The 23,042-nt window shown below is 48.4% G+C and overlaps 1 protein-coding gene across 2 annotated transcripts in view; it reads right to left on the bottom strand.

Annotated features, from left to right (window-relative positions):
- CDCP1 (CUB domain containing protein 1) overlaps window positions 1–22,706 on the bottom strand; it is a 117,262-nt gene extending 94,556 nt beyond the window's left edge. For both annotated transcript variants that reach the window (XM_075316615.1, XM_075316616.1), the window contains exon 1: window positions 22,481–22,706. In XM_075316615.1, coding sequence (XP_075172730.1) covers window positions 22,481–22,529 — 49 coding nt within the window. In that variant the 5' untranslated portion in view covers window positions 22,530–22,706. The remainder of the gene's footprint in view (window positions 1–22,480) is intronic.
- Between the last annotated feature and the right edge of the window lie 336 nt (window positions 22,707–23,042).

The raw sequence follows: 23,042 nt of genomic DNA, 5'->3' as shown, positions 1-23,042 counted from the left end.
GACCTATAGTCCAGACCGCAATCAGTTAATTAACTCAGTCCAGTGGATTCTGGACCTCGTTTCAGGGTCTGAGTACCCCCCTTTGTGCTCCGGTTTTTGAGTCAGTTCCCCGGGTCGGTACCGGCGGGCCACTACCCTGTCCCGGTCCACCACGGTTCCTGCAGGCTAAGGCCACCATTTTCCTCCTAGCTAAGGTACCAGGGCTCCAACCCTGGCATCTGTCAAACTGCCGCAGACCTGGGCACAGGCCTGCTTCCACTACTGACCACTGACTACTGACTGTCTAACGTTTTTCCCACCTCAGGCTCTCTGAACTCCTCAGTGGGCGTGGCCAACCACCTGGCTCCGCCCCCTAGTGTGTCCATCCAGCCCTGAGGGGGGTGACTAGGGTTTAAAGTGTGGCTGATGAAACCTTATTGGGTGGACAGGTGTAATGCGGGGGTCTACCTGTGACTACCTGGCTAGTCCAGGGCGTCACAGGTATGACCTCACCACAGGTCCTGCAAGTAAAAGTAAATCGATTGAATAATACTTAGGCTAATTCTAACAGAGGTAGGGGATAAGTATGAATACCCCCCCAGATATTATCTGATCCTCAGCTGCTGTCACTCAAGAAGCTGCTGATTTTATCAACTTTACTTTCTCGGATTTCATAACCTATACATCCGAGCTGACCACTAAAGGTATGTATAGAATCAGCCTGATAGTGCCAACATAGCACTGGCTTTAGGTTATATAGGAAAATCCTGGTGATTGGTTGCTGTGGACAAGAGACAGGTTTTGTTTATAGCGCACCAGACTGCTGCTTTATTTGTCTTTTAGTGCTACTGTAAAATGAAAACTGCACAGTAATTTCTTTGCCCACAACAATCAGACTGTCCTTCTAAATGTCTCCCAGTATCATTTTGGATATCTGTACGCAAATAAAAAAAAAAAAAAAGTTCTATTTTAAGGTTGGACAAAAGCCCTGGTGCATGAGTAGTGCTCCAGCCCACTTTTACATTTAGCAGGTCTGTTCTCCAATACATTGCATAGAACTAGGTGCTGTCACTGACAGCATGAAGCTTCATGTCGCCCTTCAAAACCCATGGCAAACTGCTTCAACAGGACAGACAGCAATATCATGGCGGTGTGCTCCAATAGCACAGCTGTTTATTAGTAACCCAATGCCACAAGTCTTGTCGTTACTACTAGGACGGGTGAATTTGGGACACCTACTGTGATAACTAGTGAAATAGGTAGGAGTCCTTGATGTAGTAGAGCAGGGGTCTCAAACTCAGCTGGGTGTATGGGCCGCATATAGAAAAAAAAAATAAATAAATAATTGAGAGGGGCCGCATTCTTTGCAGGACAAGGTGACATTTTTAATGATTCCATAGTTTTTTCTATACACCATTGGATCACTTTCTTGAATTTTTTTTGCTTGTTTATTATAACAAACCTGCACTTTTTTGTTTAGTTAAGTTTAAATATAAAAAAGCATTTTTAATGGCAAAAAAGTCATGCTTTATTTAGATTTTTTTGTACATTTTATCACCTTCATGTAATAATGTTTTACAATTAGCAGCATCATATAGTAATCTCAGCCAACATCTTGTAGTAATGTACCCATGCTGCAGTAATATCCCCCATCCGTGTGTCCTGTAGTATTGTGCTCATACTTGTGGTATTGTGCCCATCCTTGTGCCCTGTAGTATTGTGCCCATGTCGCGGGCGGAGGAGGGGACGCTGCGCTCACCCACTGCTCGGGTCTGCCTGCTGCTGCTGCTCGGTGGTGGCTCGAGCGGTGGGCCGGATCCCGGGGACTCGAGCGGCGCTCCTCGCCCGTGAGTGAAAGGGGGTGGTTTGGTTTAGGGATATTGTCCGTGACGCCACCCACGGTTGTGGTGAAGTTGTGACACCACCGCTGCTCTGGACGGGGATCCCGGGAGCGATGACAGGGAGCAGCTTGGATTTTGGTTCTCCACTCCGTGGGTAGGGGGGGGGTTGGTGGTCCCGGGGCCCGGTGAGGGGTAGGGATGGATTTCCCTGCACCTGTGTAGTGTGTATGGTTCCAATGGGTTCCCACTGGTAACCCGCTCCCCAGCTTGGATGGATGCTGAGGGAGCCCCTTTTGCCCGCAGGCTCTGGCCCTGGGAACTGTAGCCTTGGCGGTGACTGTTTCCCTCTACGGTGTGAGCTGTTGCCTTCAATCGGGTCTTGGCTGCTGGGAAACCCTGGAGGTTCCCTTCGCTAATGGATTTGACCGGTTTTACGGCGACTCCTAGCCTGGTCGGGGTCCGTAGGCCCTGCCGGATGGTGCTGGCTTCTCTTTACTCTCCGATCCGGTACCGCTGGGCCACCGCCCGTCCACGGTCCATACAGTTTGCTCCGATCAGACTCTCCTGCAGACGATCACCACCGTCTGCCAACCTTGCTGTTTGTGCCCGGGCCACACACCCGGACACGGTCAGTCTCCTCGTTTACCACTTCACTCTTCAAAACTCAACTCTAAAACTTTACTCTAAAACTGATCCCTTTTCCCACCTCCAGGACTGTGAACTCCTCGGTGGGCGGGACCAACTGCCTGGCCCACCCCCTGAAGTGGACATCAGCCCCTGTAGGAAGGCAACAAGGATTTTGTGTTTGGCTCTGGTGTGCCTAACCGGGGTGTAGGGTGTGTTGGTGTTGTCCTGTGACAACCTGGCTTGTCCAGGGCGCCACATTCCCCCTTAGCAAAATGCAGACCGCCGCTGGCTGCCCGTCCATCGCCGGTTTTATTTTCACAACTGAAAAGAGATAATATACTTGTATTATATGTTTTACCGTTTTAACTCTTCCCACATCGGGAGGCATATTTCTTAAACGTTGCTAAACGGTAACTGCTTCCGCTCTCTCCCACCCAAGCAACCTGGCCCTGATGCTGCCCCTAAGCAAATGGGCAGCACCCCTTGACCCCAGTCCAGCACAAGTTGCCCGAGCGGGTTCTGTCCTTTTCAGGGGACCCACATCCATGGGGAACCCCTGAAACCCCCAGAGGATTGCCACCGGTTGCGGTAGTGGCGGGCCTGGGCCATCTCTTTCCTCCAGGCCCATCCTCCCCAGAGGCGGTCACGGTTTCAAGCCAACATTTTTATTTACATACCACAAGTTCGTGGTTGCCCTGCCAGTTCTCGGGCTTGTCCGTAGCAGTTTCTATGCATTGGGTTGTAAACAGTCCCCACGGGGACAACAGTGCTTCGTAACCAACGGGCTACCACAAACAAAACTGTAGGGTCCCAACGGAGACTTGCCGTAGGGTCCCGACGGGGACTGTCAGCTGGGTCCCAGGGGCCATCCACAACACTTGGCTCCGGTACAGCTTCCTCCTGCAGCTTTCCCACAGTCCACCACCGAACAGCACGAGCCCCCAACACCACCCTCACACAGGGGTGACACTGTCCCACAGGACTCCATTTTCAGCTGCCGATGATGCGGGTACGACTGCTCCTCCAACCGGACTCCTAGCCTTGAGGGTCGTCTGGAACGACAGAGCCCCAATGGGGACCGACAGCAAGGTAACCGGGAACTGCACCATGCTTTAACTTTTCTTACTCAGCAATCCCGCGGCGCAGCTGCCTTTGCTGCCGCTCCTGGTGCGGAGCACTTTCCGCTTGCTCCGGTTCAGGCAGTGTGGGGGATGGGCACAGCCAGAGTCCCTCCGTGCCGGCTACGACCGATACCTTCGGTAATGAGGGACCCCGCTGTGACATGGCCTGCTCTGCCTCCTGGCAGTTGCATCCCCGCCGTGCCTCAGCTGAGGCCGGGTGTCTGGGAGCGGTCAGCGGGACTTGCGGTGCTGGCTTCTGGGTGAGGTTCGGCTCCGTTGTGGCCGGGATGGAAGCCGGGACGGGTGCCAGGGCGGTGGTAAAGGTAGGGCCCGGGGGCCGCAGGTCTGGGCCCTCTCCCACAGACGCTGCGGGCTCCGCTACCGGTGGCAGGCGTAACGGGTCGGTCGGGGCGTTGGCCGCGGGCATGGGCAGTGAGGGAGGTAGCGTGGTGGATGGCAGCAGGCCGGGCCCCTCAGCCGTATCAACCGATCCCTCAGGGACATAGGGGCATGGGTCGCTTACCCGCTCCTCTGAGACCACCTCTACTTCGGATGCCCAAACTGTTGCGGCCAGGCCCTTCATCTCAGACGTCCACTTCGCCAGCATGAAGTGGACTGGGGCCAGGAGCTCCTGGCACATCTTGCTTCTGGATCCAGGAACGTGTTTCAGCAGAGTCCTGGCGTCCCTGCACGCTGCAGCACTAGTTACATGCGGCTGCGACCGCCATCAGTCCCCCTTAGCCTTTTTCCGGTCCCTCCTCTACAGGGGTGGGGTTTCGGCTTTCGCGCCTCCACTGCTCGAGGAGACGCTCGAGCGGGGACTTTTCGCGCCCAAGATGGCGGCTTCTCAAATTTTTCGGCCGGACACCTCCGGCGGTCACAAAGCGCACCTCTACCAGACGGCAGAGCTGTAAGATCCTGTTCGTGACGCCAAGTTGTCGCGGGCGGAGGAGGGGACACTGCGCTCACCCACTGCTCGGGTCCGGCTGCTGCTGCTCAGTGGTGGCTTGAGTGGTGGGCCGGATCCTGGGGACTCGAGCGGCGCTCCTCGCCCGTGAGTGAAAGGGGGTGGTTTGATTTAGGGATATTGTCCGTGACGCCACCCACGGTTGTGGTGAAGTTGTGACACCACCGCTGCTCTGGACGGGGATCCCGGGAGCAATGACAGGGAGCAGCTTGGATGTTGGTTCTCCCCTCCGTGGGTAGGGGGGTTGGTGGTCCCGGTGAGGGGTAGGGATGGATGGCAGGCGGGTTATGGGGCCTGGTGAGGTGCAGGGTCGCGGGGGCAGCGCTGTGCCGCACGGCACAGTGGTACTCACTCAGCCAGTAATTCACACAGAGTCACTGGTCAAACAAACGGCTGGATGGACGGGTCCCACAGGCGGCGGCGGTTGTTCTCCTCCCGGCAGGTTGATGGTGACTGCCTTTCCCTGCACCTGTGTAGTGTGTATGCTTCCAATGGGTTCCCACCGGTAACTTGCTCCCCAGCTTGGATGGATGCTGAGGGAGCCCCTTTTGCCCGCAGGCTCTGGCCCTGGGAACTGTAGCCTTGGCGGTGACTGTTTCCCTCTACGGTGTGAACTGTTGCCTTCAATCGGGTCTTGGCTGCTGGGAAACCCCTGGAGGTTCCCTTCGCTAACGGATTTGACCGGTTTTACGGCAACTCCTAGCCTGGTCGGGGTCCGTAGGCCCTGCCGGATGGTGCTGGCTTCTCTTTACTCTTCGATCCGCTACCGCTGGGCCACCGCCCGTCCACGGTCCATACGGTTTGCTCCGATCAGCCTCTCCTGCAGACGGTCACCACCATCTGCCAACCTTGCTGTTTGTGCCCGGGCCACACACCCGGACACGGTCAGTCTCCTCGTTTACCACTTCACTCTTCAAAACTCAACTCTAAAACTCTACTCTAAAACTGATCCCTTTTCCCACCTCCAGAACTGATCCCTTTTCCCACCTCCAGGACTGTGAACTCCTCGGTGGGCGGGACCAACTGTCTGGCCCACCCCCTGGTGTGGACATCAGCCCCTGGAGGAAGGCAACAAGGATTTTGTGTTTGGCTCTGGTGTGCCTAACCGGGGTGTAGGGTGTGTTGGTGTTGTCCTGTGATGACCTGGCTTGTCCAGGGCGCCACACCCATCCTTGTGCCCTGTAGTATTAGGCCCATCTTTGTGGTATTGTGCCCAGTAGTATTGTGCCCATCCTTGTGCCCTGTAGTATTGTGCTCATCCTTGTGCCCTGTAGTATTATGCTCATCCTTGTAGTAGTGTGCCCAGTAGTTTTGTGCCATCCTTGTGCCCTGTAGTATTGTGCTCATACTTGTAGTATTGTGCCCATCCTTGTGCCCAGTAGTATTGTGCCCTTCCTTGTGCCCTGTAGTATTGTACTCATCCTTGTGATATTATTCCCATCCTTGTGCTCTGTAGTATTGTGCCCATCCTTGTGCCCAGTAGTATTGTGCTCATCTATGTGCCCTGTTGTATTGTTCCCATCCTTGTGCTCTGTAGTATTGTGCTCATCCTTGTGCCCAGTAGCATTGTGCCTATCCTTGTGCCTAGTAGTATTGTGCCCAGTAGTATTGTGCTCATCCTTTTGATATTGTGCTCATCCTTGTACTACTACAGGGCATTGTGCCCAGTAGTTTTGTGCCCATCCTTGTAGTAACACACTAACACACACACACACACACACACACACACACACACTAACACACACACAGCGAGGAGACCGCAGCGCTCCAAACCCTGATCGCGGGCACGGGCTGCTGCAGTCTCCTGCGGTGGAGACATGCGATGCTGCAGGTCAGGACCCGCCGCATCCAGGATGCAGTGGGTCCTGATTGTGAGCACATACCTGCTTGTTGCGGCCTGTGACAATCGCAGCTGTATGCCCGGGGGCCGGCGCCAGCAGGACTTTACTACAGCTGAATAATTTGCGGTGGCACGCAGAGGAGATGGCTGCTGCCCACCAACCAGATGCAAGGAAGTGATGTCATACAGCGACGTCACTTCCTTGCATCTGATTGGCAGCAGCAGCCATTGGTATAACGTGGACAGCTCCTCTGCGCAGCACCGCAAATGATTTCATTTTAGTAACATCCTGCCAGCCCCGGACATAAGGCCGCGATTGTCACGGGGTCTGCAGGCCACAACAAGCACCCTCAGGGGTTGTGTTTGAGACCTCTGTAGTAGAGTATGAATGTGCAGTGAGTTGGGTTATGTTTATTTGTACCAATACGTATTAAAACCCTTACAAACATAGCAAAGTGCAGCCAAGGGAAAGATTTCACTATACAGTGCAGAATTGTTTTTCATGCCAGAACTGCTGTTCTCACACTCTCCCATTACCTGAAGTATGACGAAAGAAGATTACGTGGAATTAATCCAGAAACTACATTGTCCAAGAACCACTGCATTTTTATTACAATCACACATTGTTGGGCAATACAAGGTAAGTATTTGGCACCGCCGAGCTGTGATGGATAACATTTTTAAAATGGATGCATTTTAAAAGGGGTTGTCTTATTAAATAAAATTAACTTAAAGGTGTATAAACGACTGTACAAAAATATACAATTTTCTAAAATTTTATATATTGTGCTCTAAAGGGTAGCTATACTTCTCAATAACTTTTTCCATAATCAGCTATATACGGTGTATTAGTGTAATGACAAAAAAAATTGTTTTTATGAAACCATGTGCAATCGAGGAACTTTTATGGGTAATTTAAGAATAAGTATTGCTTTTTTTGTTTTTTAAAAAAAGTTCCCCCTTTTATTCAAATGAAATAAGGCAAAAATTATTTTTTCCCCCCAAAAAAAGAACATGCAATTTTGCATTATTGAAACGATAATAGCAATAACTAAGCAACTTTTATTATTCATTTAACAAATATGGTATAAAACAGTTAATTATAAGTACAATATGTACAAAAGAAGTGTTTAAAAATTATTTTTTCCTATGAATTTTAGATTCAAAAATTCAATTTTTTTCGATTTCACATGTAGTTCCTCCTTCAGTTTTACAGCACGTTCAGCATTTTGGTTAGATCTGGGAATGTCAATTAATGACTCCTCGACCAACCAGTGCGCCTTCAAACACTTAATTGCCTTCTTGCACTTGTCTTGGTGAGTGAGGTTAACAGTTCATTGAAGGACGCTTCGTTGTAGTGTTGCGACTGGAACCAGGCATTTGCCCATTCATAGCAGATGAAGTCACATGCTATACCGAGGACGCAGCGCCATTCTGGTATCAGAAAAAATGCTATAACAGCATATACAGCTCGCGAGTTCCATCTTGCCATGTGCAGGTTTGGGAGTTTCTTCCAACTGATTCGAGGCCAACATGATGTTGTTTTGTAATGACGATATGCCTGACATAGTTCATATATGAACTTGAAATCATCTCGCCATCCAGGATTCTCGCCTGTGTTGACATCATCTGTTGCAACTTGGTGGTAATCAATCTGAAGTGAGGCATAGTTTTCTGTTAATTTGTCAATGAAGAAATAATTGAGTTCTGGTTTCTTCATTGACTCTGGAATAAGGAAATTCATGACGTGCTTCAGTAGGAGGTCGAGTACATGGTGTTGACAGCCAATGTATTGTGGCTTCTGAAAGCCCTTTCTCAAAGACATCATCCTGTATCAGCGTTACAATCCCGTTCAAACGACCAGTATTTACTGCTGCAGTGTCGCAGATTATCATGCGAATATTTTCCCAAGCGTCATATTCATCAATTAGCTGATGTAGTCCCTTGTGAATAGCCGTGGCAGAACCACTCTCACATTTCAGAATACAGAGTTTGATTTCGGTTGTGGTATTTTTCAGCAGAACTACTTGAAACTCTTCCCCTTGGATTCTTTTACCATCGAAGTGGAGACAATAGGGATCTTTGCTTTGAAGTTTTTAAAAAATGTTGGTTTTCATTTTCTGTCCTTCTGAGATTATTCGTCTCCAGACACCCGACTGACTTGGAACCGGCACATCATGACCTTGTTCAGCAATGGTTGCAAGCACTTTATTTGCTTTATGTGTAGAAATGTTGTTTTTCAGTACCAGTAAACTCGCTGTTGTAGTGCTAGCTCTTTTGTATTTCGGTGTGCGTTCAGAAGAGGACGCGGAAAAAGAGGTTGGCTTGGGAGTCTCGGGTAAAGATTCAGAGACAGTATCATGTGTGGGTTGCGATTGAGAAGTGCTGGCTTGAGCTTGAAATATTGATAGCGGATTCGTTTTCTTGGATGAATTGATTCCAAAAGGAGCACTCTTTCATATCAACATTTACTTTCTTATTTTCTTTCCCAATATTACTTAGAAATCTATAAACATTTACACTATTTATTACGATAATTTTATCACTTATTCACTTCATATACACTTTTTAAATTAAAAAACTTATTCACAGTAAAATTCACTTTCTAGTATCCAAGATGGCTGCCTGACTCCAAATGTACCACATGCTTTTCAATTGTTTCAGTTCTTCTTATAGCACGTTTGTAAGGCTAGATCTAACTTTTAAAGAAAACGTTAAATATAAATTTTTAAAGGGTAACAATTAAAAATGTCATTTTTTCACTAGATTATTCTTATTCTAGATGTTTTAAATTATTCCTGAATATTCAAAATCATTCCAGAATCTTCAAAAAATTAAAAAAACACGAAAAATCGTTTTTTTTGAAAATTTTGATATGAAAAAGGGGAACTTTTTTTGAATATTTTAGAACTTTGATGATACTAATGTCATTTGAAAGCAATTGTTCCTCGAATGTAAGGGGTTTCATTTTGCAAAATTTTTAAAATAGTCATCACACTACTGTGTATACATGAATAATAACACAATTTCTGGCCTTTGTGTCACTTGTATCATGCAATTTTACCACAATGTCGCAATGTGACTGCAGGGCAACGAGGGACAGGGGACGTCTATATTGTCCCTCACACGAAAGGACCCTAGCCATCCTTATCCTTAGGGTTACCCCTAATGGTGAAGATGCCCAGGTTCCATGCCTAGCTATTCTCCTGACCAGAATTAATCTGTTACCCACTCCTCCCCAAGGAAGGAAGGGACAGGAGTGTGATGGTAACCAATTAAGATGGACAGGGGAAAACAAACTCAGACACACTGTAAACTCACAGGAATAAATAGTAAGAGACTAAGGAGAAAAGCAAGAGCAGGAATCCAGCAACAAAAAGACAACAAGGGTTAACACCACTACTGCTCAAAGCAATAATGCACTAACAGTAAGTCTGGATCACAACACTTCACCAGACCAGTATAGAAAAACTATAGCTGGCATTAATGAAATAATCCAGCTAGCATATATAGGAGGGGAGCAAATATGATTGGCTTCCCCAAAGCTCAAAGAGAGTAACAAGTGGCCCTGCTAGCCCTTGCTAGCCTGCCTAAGTCTGGGTGACGCCAGAGTCTCCCTGCGCTTATCACAGGCCTCAGAGCAGCCAGTGTGCCAGAATCTGTCATTTCCTAAGATCCTGATGCCATGACAGTTGGAGAGGCTTGCAAAAATCTCCTTTGACACACAGCCCTTCTCCCTCTAAATTTTCATTTGGGACTAAGCTAGTGGGAAGAGACTAACTACTTTAATGTCTCCCATGTAGGGTACAGCACACAGAAATAGATTCCTGCACTTCATTTATTAGTCAGCAAACAGACAGAAGAATCGACAGCATGGAGGAAATTATACAGCAGTACTAAGTGTTGCAGATGAGGAAGATTTGAGGGGTTGAGGAAGATTTGCCAGAAAAAAAACAAAAATGATCTGCGTTTCCTTCTGCCTGCTTTGCTAAACAAAGTTGGTTCTAGGGCTTATCCACATTTTAGAGTAAATTCGGATCTATTATGAATGCTTCAATGGGTTCTCCTAAAATGGAGCTGTTTTGATTGAGACTTTATTTTAGATCTGTTTAATTTGTTAGAAGATGGAACCATGTATCTTGCTGTAATGTTGCTAAAACATATACTATACATACAAACATACATACACACAAAGTAAACTGTGTTAAAGGGTTATTCCCAAAATAAGTTATTTCTATATCTATGTAATAAGGCATAACTTGCTGATCGCTGGGAGTCTGACAGCAATCTCGAAGACAGGGTTCTGCAGTTTCTTCTTGAATGGATATGCACATGCTTGACCCTAGAATTGTAGATTCCGGACAAAATTAAGCACACACATCCCTTTTCAATTCCCCCTTATCCGTTAATAACCACTCAGACACCAATTTATCTTTGGATAATTTTGGCCATAGCAGCCATTTATTAAACAAATACATAACATGTAGAAATTTGTATTATGGTAAGGTCTTTGAAGCTAAAACCCTGGTGATTCACATAACCAAACCATAGAACCAAATTGCTCCCAGCCGTTACCCACTCTGGCACAGGAGCACCAAACAGTGAGGATTATTCCTCCATTAACCACCAAACACCCACGGGGGCCCTGACATACCCCGTCGGGATCCCCCAAAAATCACCAGGTGACCAACCATTCTGCCAATGAGGGGATCCATACCCGGATGGGTTCCCCGAACCAATTTAAAACCAACTTCAAGGACCCACCAATAAACCTGCCACAACGAGGGCACCTTGATAACCTTCAAGTGCCTGAGCCTTATTCAGCTTCTCCCCAGACCGTGCTTTTCCGCCCAAAACCTTTGTCGGAACCATGTCCGACCACACAATTAATATGCCTGGAAAAGACACCCATAACCGCAACAAATCAGCTTAAATATCGTTCATCAAAATGCGAAAAGGCCGCTCACCCATTTCCCCCGACGTGTAAAACAAAATGTCAGGGAGCCTGTCCAAACGGGCAACGGGCATACCTATGCACCTCCTGCAATACCCTATTCCACCCCATACCCCTGATCCCGAGCCATCTGACAAGAACCCTATCCCTCTGAAAACCTAGCTGTCTCCCGTTCCCTCTCGCATCTGCTCTCTATGCCCCCCAGTACACATTAGAATGGCCCAGGATCCAGACCAGGCAAGAAGGGGGTGGGGGGTTCTGAAACAAAATGCACAAACCGACAATACCAATTAGCTCCAATACAAACACCAAGAATGACACCCCCCAGGCCCCACTCTATCAAAATCCGTCCCCCGGTCAATTATCCACGAAAGCCAGGTGAACCTACAACTTAAAACGCTAAGACGTCCCTCGACCAATCTGTTTAACTTTCTCAGCAGGGAGATGACACAGAGGCTTCCGTCGCCGCCACAATACAAAGAGAATGCAATGCAAAAGTCACCGGATCTAACCCCCATGATCTCAAACATGCCCAAAAAACACTAATTACTGATATTCGGACACAAAGAACCATCCTCGTGACATAACAATGGGCCATCCTGACTCGAGTGGACCCTTGCCAAACTCAAAGCACTGCCACGGGCAAATATCCGGTGCCGTGACCTTCCTTAAACGAACCCACCTGCGTGCCCCTTCTTGATCCGTTTTTTGATTTCCGGATCCAAACTTTGATCCCCATGCTCCAAAATTAGGATGCCACTACTACCCCAACCCCCGATGAACGTCATACTGGGAGATGCCAATTCGCCAATACGCAACGCCCTGAAAAAACGCCCACGAAAAAGCCAACCATAACAATGATACTCCAATGCAGATGTATCAATTACGCGCAAATTCCTTACCCAAACGTTCCAATAGGCTAAATGACACAGGCCGTCTACCTGCAACCACTCACGCATTGCTCCCAGAGAACTGTAAGGGGTGGGCAGACCCCTTACAAAAGAAGCACAGTCTACCCGGAACGTTGTTATTAATAAAAATGTTTTTATTGTTATTACATTGTGTTAGTGGGTCCCCCTAGTGGCCGGGTGGGACGGCTGTTACCACAGAGGAGAGGAGGAGCCGGCAGCAAAAAGGGGAGGGAGGAAAAGTGTTGTTGAGGAAAGTGTGAGATCTAGAAGGCAGTTGTGTCCGGGACGGGAGAGAAGAAGCAGAGCAGGGGCAGAGTGTGGGAGCTGGAAGAATAGGGAAGCCGGAGAGAAAAGGAGCGGGCGGAACCTCAAAGTGCGAAGCAGTACCGGTGTGGGTCCGGTCTGTGGGTAGCTGTAGTGGGAGCCAGGTGAAGCAGATTAGCCGGGCACATCCCCACTGGAGGAGACGTCAGGACAGGCTTTCCCCAGCTAAAGAAAGCGTGAAGTCATCTGTACCTGCCGGTTGTGTGAGGAACTGTAAAATAAAGAATGTCTTTTATTTGCACCGAATCATGCCTGGAAAGTGTTTGTACGTCGGACGACATCTGCACCACCACACTCTGCCCCACCAAGACATCTCCTGTCCCGATAGTGACGGCGGAGCCAGGGGTAAGCCTGAGAGAAAATGGGGCCATGACTATAACCCCCGAGGCACCCCTGGCACCCCGTTACAGAACCCATGTGGCCCGATACGCCGCCCACGTGGTACCAGCCAAAAAATCCCGAATCAGTGGTCTTGCTGCTGGAAGACCTCATTTCCAAAGCTGCACAGGGCACTACAAGCTGCTAACGTCTGCCTCCGGTGCACAAAACCAGAAACTACCCCACTGAACACAAGAAAGCGAATCCGCTATTAGGTTCACTATACCCGATACACAAGCTGTTGTGACACGCATTAAGTTTCAAACAAATCAACACCAGCTGCCACAACACGTACAACTGGGGGAGAGGATGCCGAGACATGATTAATCGCCAGCACCACACCCATATTGTCACATTTAAACCGGATTCTACTTATTCGACAACTGGTACCTCCACAAATGAAGTGCGACCAAAATTGGAAAAATTCCCAATAGCGACACATTCCTTGTCACGCCCTCCGCCATCCCACTTTCTGGCCACCGATCCACACACCACTGACCCTGAAAGAAGGCCCCGAAACCTGAGCCACCCGCAGCATCCGTAAACCACTCCCATTCGAAAATATCCCCTACCTCATCCCTTAGCAGCGACGACCATTGCCCTGCTCCAAAAACTCTCCCCAAACCGACAAGTCCCCTTATTGTTCCGCCGACAAAAGTATGTCGTGGTGAGGAGCAAGCACTGCAGCTGTAGTGCAAGCTAGCCGACGTGAAAAAACTCAGCCCATTGACATTACCCAACACACAAAATTAAGTTTTCCCAATAGTGATTGAACCTCCCTTAAATTGTAATTTCCTTCACCCGGCATGCCCTTGCTACTTCAACCTTAAGCGCCGCGACCTTGTCGTCAGGAAGCCGAACCTCCCAAAATCACTGAGTCAAGTACAATGCCCAGAAAACAAATACAAGTATTTGGCCCAACAGTTTTTCAGGTGCAAAAGGCACCCCAAAACACCTCGCTACCCATTCCATTGCTGCTAGAGTGCACTGTGCCGAAACAGCCGATCCCACAAAATTCATCCAGGTAGTGTACCAGTGAAGCCAAACCAAAAACATAACGCACCACCCACTCTAAAAAGAACTAACAGTTTCACTAAATGCTCAGGATATTGAACCACCCATTGGCAAGCAGCGGTCCACCAAATAATAGCCCTCCCAACAACAACCCAATAACCAAACCCATTCCGGATGAACTGACAGAAGCCAGAAAGCTGACTCAATATCTGCCTTTTGCCATCAACGCACCCCTCCCACAACTTTTCTCCCATTTTGTAGCCTCCTCAAATGACGTATACACCACTGAACAAAGCTCAGCCAGTATACCATCATTCACTGACTTACCCCAGGATGAGACAAATGGTGGATCTGCCGAAATTAACCTGGCTCCTTCTTCGGCCCCACCCCCATTGGCAAAACCCTAAATTAGAAAAAAGGGCGGGGGGGGGGGGCAAAACGGGCCCTCCCTTCTCCCCAACGCCTCCCCCTTTCCCAACCTTTCAGCTACAACCGCCGCATGTTGATACGCCGAAGGCAGATTCCTCTTTGTCCCTGCAACATCAAACAAGAGCAGGAATCCTGAAACCCTCTCCAACCTAACCTCAAAAATTTCAGTTTTGTCCCTATCAGGATACCTATTTAGGTACGGTAGCATCCGACTAAGCTCACCGGCGTCTGACCCTTGGGTATTAGAGGTAGCGGACTTGGGCTTATTCTTTTAAAACACTTGGATGCCCATGGGATGTTCCGTTACAACGGGTGCAGAGGTATTTTAAAAACAGTAAGTGGCACCGAACTTGCATTACCCCTCATTAACTTACCAACACAAACTGGCTTCTGGGACCCTGCCTTTCCGTACTGACCACTAGCACCCTGGCTTCCAGACTGGCCGGATAACCCAGCCATGCCCTGAATGGACTGCCCATAACTGGCTGGCGCCATCACCCGCAACCACAAACCTATATCCTTCTGATCCCATGTTATGGATGGACGGATAGCCTTCCTCTGACGAAACTACTCGTCATAACAGAGCCAGGTCTGCCCCTCATAAACCCTATAGGCCTCCCCAATGGAGCCCATATAGCAAAACCAATGAAAACAATTCTCCGGCGCCTTTTTGCTAATTACGCTTGCCCAAACTGCAACGCCTGCAATCAAATATCAAATGTCTGAGGAATCAAACGCCACCGCCACTTCTCATTTTCCTTCTTGCTAACATCATTTTCCCCTTTTGTCCAAATTAAACGTTTTGCCAATGGGGGGAGGGAAAATGTCTCAACATACTCATTCTTCCAGATCTTTTCCCTCCTTTCTTCTTAAGATGGGAATCCAATGGGCCCTCAAAACCCACATAAACCTCCCCACGCGTGCGATCATCCAAATTAATCCTATCCTCATTCTTTTCTGTTTGAGCCGATATTGGGGAAGAAATACTCCCAACCGTGGACTCACTAACCGCAATAACAGACAGATTAAGCAAAGCTGCCACTGGCGCCAGGGGTTTTCCTGGCCCCCAATCCGCGTCAGCAACGTGTGAACGCAACTTAAATTCTGACAACTCCCCACCTGACGCATTCCCCCTGACACCCACCGGCACCCCCAAATCCGAACCCCAGCCGATCTGTCACCCCCCCCCCCCCCGTACTGTGTACCTGACAGAATGTGAAGACAAACAAAAATATAGAATCATACTCACCAAGCTGCACAAGGGTAGAGACCTGCCAGCCGGACCTCCTGCATCCTGACGTCCCTCCGATCTAGCACGACTTGGCTCCTCCCCTCTGACTCCGCTCCACTGGCTCTTGCAGCCGCATGGCCCGAGGACCCCAGAGGCCGAACTTCCTGGACCCGTCGATCAGTGGCGCCGACAAAAAGAGGGAGCTGCATATTCTCTTCAGGGCTCTCCGAGCGCAGCCCCCCCGCCCCCGCTCCGTGTGACCCCTCTTCCAGACAGGGCCTCTGTAGCCTCAGGCCCTGAATGCCAGGCCGGATGTGTTGCCGACCGCAGCCGCCTGGCTTCGCCCACCTCACAGGGATCCCTCTGAGACATCGTCGCTGCAGGGAGGAGGGGCTCAGGGCGCTCGGCAGGTACATCACCAGAGCGCCCCGACGCACCGCTGACATCACTCGTAGACAAGGCGGCAGCAGGCCCCACCCCCAACTCCAGTGCAGGCCTGCCAACCGCCGCTGGGCCCAGCCGCCCGTTTGAATTCCTCCCAGGCCGGGGCCTGCTGGACCTCTCAGCTCGCGGCGTCTGTCCTGGAGGGTCCCCGGAGGGGCTTCTGCGGCGACGCTGGGCCCCGGGAGTCAGGTCAGGTGACAGCCTCTCTGCCGGTCCAGACCTCCGGGGGGCCGCTGTTGCAGGGGTGCAGTCCCTGCCCCCCCGGACTCCCACCGAAGATCCCCGCTACAGTGCTCTGCAGCCACCTGGGGGGGGATGGTCCCAGCAGCAGCTCTCAGCCGCTCCAGGAGCTGATCCACGGAGTCCATAATAGGGTACAGGGATTGGGACTCTCAATTGCGTCCCAAAGCGGGAAAAGTGTCACTCCTCCCCCAGCTTCACCTTTTATACTGTACCCGGGCTTACTCCCCCTCCCCTACCCGTGACACCATGACCTCCACTCCAATCAGTGTCATGCTGGCCTCCACACATGCCCGGGGGGAGGGGGGGCAGTGCTCCGGCCATTCTTGACCTTTACTACATTCGTTGATTATTGGATTGCTGGAGAAAACTCGGTTAAAGGATAAGCTTACCAAAAGGTCTGTTCTCAACATAAAATGCCATTTACCACACTATGGTACCCATACTGATCTGTTGAAATATGCTGCATAAAAAAAAAACCAAAAAAAAAAAAACCAACCAAACAAACAAACAAACAACAACCACTCTGCATACGTAAGACAAGTACCGTATACAGAAAAGCAAAAAATATGAATAAAACTATTAAAATGTATTTGCAACATTTTTCACTGTGAAAGAAAAAGAAAATAATACTGTATACCATAGCATAATATTCACATGACACTCCAGGCCAATTTAGAAAAGCTAACTGTGGCCCATAAGATGTAAGTCAATCTGTGGTTAGATTTGCCAATCAGAATTCTATGAATACAGAATGATTAGAACATTCGTTCTAAATGCACTGAATGTCTTCCTTATCAAGCACACATATCCTGTTTTACCATGATAGGCTGTTGAAAGCGATGATTTTCTAGGGTTATCTGGGACATTGTTCTTTATGCCTATGGGGTTAAAAAGCATACCGGCAGATAGTAGCTAACTATATGCCTATTATGCCCTGTGACGAGCACAGACTGTGACCCTTTCACTTCCGTTTTGCTTTGTTGACAGGATATCACTGCACAACGTTCTGTTTGACAACCAACTCAGCCCGATGTAGCCCAGGGTTCCAGCTGTCATTAAGCATAACATCAGCAGTAATGACCTGTCAACAGAGCAGAATGTAAGAGAAGACGTTGCTCTGTCAAAGTGACATCACTGTAAACAGGTGAATTGCTGGCAGTAGTGCTCAATGACTGCTTTGAGCTAGGACAGATCTTCGCAGAGCAGAAAAGACAGGTAGTTAGCAACTACCAGCCGGCATGCTCTTAGCCGCATGGCCAAAATTCCCCAAATCCTGGATAACTCCTTTAAAGGGAACAGGTCACCAGATTTGGCGACTGTAAGCTGTGGCCACCATCACTGGGCTCTTCTATATGTCGCGGGCGGGGAGGATGCCGTCGCTGCTGCACACTCGCTAACGCTCGGGTCCGGCGCTGCTTCGGCTGCTGCTCGGTGGCTCGAGCGGTGGGCCGGATCCGGGGACTCGAGCGGCGCTTCTCGCCCGTGAGTGAAAGGGGTGGTTGGTTTGGGGGATTTAGTCCGTGACACCACCCACGGGTCGTGGTGAGGATGGGCACCACCGCTGCTGGTGACGAGGATCCCGTGAGCGATGGTAGGGAACAGCTGAGATGTTGTTTTCCCCCTCCGTGGGTAGGGGTCAGTGGTGCCAGGGCCCGGGGATGTTGTGACGGGAAGGCAGGGTTGGTGAGGTGCAGGGTCCCAGGGACAGCGCGGCGCGGGGCCGGATGGCACGGGTGTACTCACTCAGCAAGAAAGGTACAAAGTCCTCGGTAAACCAAACGGCTGGATGGACAGGTCCATAGCCGGCTGCAGTGTCTCTCCCCGGACAGGTGATGGCGGCTGTTTTTCCCTGCACCTTGATGTTCTCCTTCTGACTACTATGGATTCCCAATGGTAGTCCGCTCCCCGGTGTATGGGTACCGGAGGAGCCCGTTTGCCCGCAGGCGCAGGCCCTTGGGTCTCTAGCCTTAGGCGGTAGCTGTATACCCTCACGGTGTGGGCGGTTGCCTTCAAATCGAGACTTTTGCTGTTGTGAAACCCCTGGGGTTCCAGTCACATTCGGATCCGACTATTGTCGGCGGCTCCAAGCCTGGTCGGGTCCGATGGCCCTGCCTGTGTGTTGTCGTCGCCCGACCCCGGTCCTACGGTTCCGCGTTGCTTCACCACTCCTGCAGACGGCCACCACCGTCTGCAAACCTTGCTGTCAGTGCCTGGGCCACAAACCCAGACACCCAAGTGTTCACTCCTCTCACTTCAACCTCCTGAACTGAACTCCAACTCCTAACTGACACTTTTCCCGCCTCCATGCCTGTGAACTCCTCGGTGGGTGGAGCCAACCGCTTAGCTCCGCCCCATCTGATGTGGACATCAGACACTGGAGGGAGGCAACAAGGGTTTTTTTTTGGCTGTTGTACCTGTCTAATGGGGGTGGGGTGTTTGCGTGTTATCTGTGACAACCTGGCGGCTAGGCCAGGGCGCCACATATACAGCATTCTAACATGCTGTATAGAACGTAAAAATTACTTTATAATACTCACCTAAGCGGTCGGTGCAGTGCAGATGGGTCAGATGGGTGTCTCCGTTCTCCGGGTGCGGCGCCTCATCTTTCGGCTATCTTTGTCCTCCTTCTGAAGCCTGGGTTCTTGACGCATCCTATATCATGCACACAGGCTGGCATTGAGGTTCTGTGCAGGCGCACTTTGATCTGCACCGCACCAACTGTTTATAATACTTACCTAAAGTCGTTTTTACGTTCTACACGCGACCTGGATTCTTATATACAGCTTTTTAGAATGCTGTATATAAGAGCCCACTGGTGGTGGCCGCAGCTTATAGCCGCCAAATCTGGTGACAGGTTCCCTTTAATGCTGGTATTAAAAAGCCAATCACTCCACTAATGAGAGTTTTGTTAATTTATCTGGTGACTGTGGACACGTTTACACAATCCAATAATCAGCAAGGGTTGTGGCTAAATCCCAGTTGTTAGAAGGACCTTGGGCATGGCCGTCTTGGTTAGTGGGCGTGGCTGGCTTTGTTGGTGGGCGTGGTGACGTTTCCTACCATCCAAATACTAATGCAAGGGTGGGAAGGCTTTGCACCCCCATCTGGGGTCTTACCTCCAGACCCCCGCTTCTATTATAATCACCTCCATGCCCACGTGGACTTACAAAACTAACGTATCTTCCTGGTATCACCTATGTTGGGCAAAGCCCCACCCCTTCTGGTCACATGAGCATGACATCAGTAGAGGTCCCTCTAGCGTCTACCACTGGGATTTAGACGTTACCAATCAGCAAGCCAGCAGTGTAATCGAGCCTCATCTCTCGGTAAGTGCACAAACCAACAGAAAAATAAATACACGATGCACTAATTAATAAATCAAGCATTTTATCACCACTGGTTAAATTTTCCCACTAGTTCATCTTGCTTAAACAACAAAAAAGACGTTAACTCTGTGCCAAACTGTGAATCATCTTGGGTGAGGCTGTACTACTGTACATACAGGAACTGCTTTTGCTTTTGTGACCAGTCTACTTTATAGGTTCAGAAAAGAAAGACATATGAACCGATCCCACTACGATTGCTAAAAGGGTAACACCATCCTGGACATGTATGGCATATCCACAAGACGTTATCAATGTGTGACAGATACCAGCTACTTCTTGGATCCACACCTGTATTGAGAATGGGGCCCCCACTCCATGGATCTGGATATTTGTGGCTCTCTCCATTCACTTCTATGGAAGCTCTGAAAATAGCAAGGCATGATTGTCACCTATCCATTGCCATTGGTTAAAACCCCATTCTAGAGATAGGCGAGGGTCCCATAGGTGAAACTTAAAATTAAATTAATATCTTGCCAAGTTGGGATAACTCATTTAAGCAGAAGGTTGCAATTATTTAAGTAATAATATATCAGCTCATTGCATAAATAACAATTACGTCATCTAGTTTTATTATAATGCTGGTCACACAGCATAGCACTCATTGGTAGTCATTGTCACACATCTACCCTGTCAATAGGCCAGAGAATATTTTACAACAGCCGATAACTTATCTAAATACGGTATAAAGGTTGACGGTAAATCATGTTCACACCTGCGTCGGAAGCTCCTTCAGGATTACATGTTTAATTAGAAAAGATTTAATAATTTAGGCAGCACCAATTCTCCCATCACAATGACGGACATCTTATCAGAATGGACCTCCAATCAGTCATTTGGGTTAATCTGGTGTTTGTTGTTCATCGGATTCACACAATACATTCCTATCCATTATAAATACCACTGTATGTCATCCATCATAGCGTTCCAATAAAAGTATATACCTGGCGATTTTAGCCTAAAGCCAAGATCACACAAGCATATTTCACAGTGGCCTCAAAACTGCATGACTTTGCTTCCTCAGCAAAGTCTATGAGTTTTCATTTTTGCTGTCTGCACACAACTGTTTTTTTAAGCTGCGTTTTTGAGCTTGAAAAAAAAAATGGACATGTCAATTCTTTCCTGCGTTTTTCTGCGTTTTCCGCCCATGCAATGCATTGGAAAAACGCAGCAAAACGCAGAGATCAAAAACGCACCAAATCGCGGTAAAAATGCATGCGTTTTTTGATGCGTTTTTTCGACGCAGGTGCGTTTGTGCGTTTTTAGCGGCCAAAAACGCACAAAAACGCAGCGTCAAAAAAACGCAGCGTGCGCACATAGCCTAAGGAGGATCCTAGAGATAATTTTACCACTGGGAGATGCACTGTGAGGGATTATGCAATGCAGAGAGCGCCAAGCCTAAGTTTTTCAATGCATAGCTTCCATGTGTAGCATGAGGTCTTATTGGCCTGGCACTACAACAAGAGTAACAGCACTGGTAACTGGTACTAGTACAAAGTCTGTAACAGGACCCCCCCAGGACCACTATTATTATCATTCAACCAGTCTAGGGTCTTGCTCACACCACCGTATATATCGGACGAGTGCTATCCAATTTTTTCTAGAATGGCTCTTGGACCAATGATACGTGATGGAACAGTGCTGATCAGCGGGGTTTTTTTTCTCATACCAATTCAGCATGATAAAAAGTGTCAAAGCACGCTTTGATTTGATTTGCAAAAGCATGTAGTGGTAGGTAAAACAAGCATTTTTTTTATAGTGTTTACTAGTTTTTTCATATCCATCTTTCCATGCTTCTTTTTGTACTTTTTTTCAAGTCATGGCGACCGCGGGGGTTCTTGCACTGCACCCCCGCGAACGCCGTCGGTCTCCGGCTGATGTTACAGTCGGGACCCGGCTCCCACTGCTTGAAGTGTTGCTGCTACCAGCAGTTTAAACCCCTGAATGCTGCGATCAATTTGACTGCAGCATTAAGAAGGCAGGGAGAGGAATTGCTTACCTCTGTCTGGCGATTGGAATCCTGGAATGCGATCATAGGATCCCGATCGCTGCCATAGTAACCCTGGGTCATCACCATGACGACCCTGGTTTACTGAGCTACAAAGTGCTTCCCACACCATGCTGTATGCACGGAGTGTGAGGCAAAGTGCTACAATATAATCCAATATAGTGATAAAGCATTGCAGGGGATTATAGAAACGCAGAAACAATTGACATGTGTGCATAGCAAGTCACGATTCCCATAGACTTGGCTGGGGTATTGTTTCCTTGCTTTTATTGATTAAAATCTGCAAAGAAAAATGCTATAAAAAACGCCACGTGGGCACATAGCCTCATTCAGACATCAGTGATTTTTCTGTTACGCAAAAATAAAACCAAATACATGTCAGAGTGTTACTTTTAACATCATGGTTTGGTCAGAGTTTCATTAATTTTTCTCTGATACAAAAATACTATTAATAATAATAATTAAAAAAAACTAGAGATTGCTCTAGCTTCTGATAATAAATGATCTATGAAAAACAGATGCCATCTGTGTACTGTGCTATCCAATATTTTCATGGACATATAGACTTGCACTGGCGAGTTAGAAAAAGGTACTCAATACTTCTAATTCTATAGGAAAATGGCTGAATTCATATTTTTCTGCCATAACGACCATATTTTATATAGCTCTAAATTCATATCTGCATCAAGCATCACAAAAACGGATGACATTTGTCACAGTAAATTTTAGAATAAATTCTTGGATTTTGTACAATGGAAGAAGAATCAACGTCACGAGGATCCTTACCTGTTAGTAGTGGCAGGAGGAGTGCGAGCGTCCACCCTAGGAGCAGCATTGTTCAGTCTCTGTAGTCCAGGCCTTCCAGTTTCCTAAACCAGTGCTTCGTGTGTCCTCCACCTCCCCATACACGGTTTGCTGTACCTCAATTAATATTCGGAGCAGATTTTCATTTCATAAACACATTTTCAGAGCTCTATGGATATTTCACACTTGAGGCTGTGAAGTGTTGTCTTCCTTGGCTTACAGGAAATGCATATGAAACCTAAACCTGTACACTCCCAGCTACACAAGGCGTGTCCTCACACTGCTTCCTTATTACCTTCAAGGTGTTTGCAGGTAAAGCTGCTTCCAGACATCTGCCTGTAGTGTGACGGCTCCGCAGGTCACTGCCACTTCAACATATAACCTTTTCAGGTTGAGACTATGAGATTAATAGCAACTGAGCCATTATCTTCTAACGCCATGTGCACACGTTGACTATTTTATGAGTTTTTTTTACCTCAGTATTTGTAAGCCAAAGCCAGAAGTAAAAACGATGCTGAATTTCCTTCTACTGTTCCAATTTGTA

Source organism: Anomaloglossus baeobatrachus, chromosome 6 (assembly GCF_048569485.1).
Source record: "Anomaloglossus baeobatrachus isolate aAnoBae1 chromosome 6, aAnoBae1.hap1, whole genome shotgun sequence".
In the NCBI taxonomy this organism is placed as follows: Eukaryota; Metazoa; Chordata; class Amphibia; order Anura; family Aromobatidae; genus Anomaloglossus; species Anomaloglossus baeobatrachus.
The sequence above is the reverse complement of the archived record's forward strand: the minus strand, read 5'-3'. Positions and strand labels throughout refer to the sequence as shown.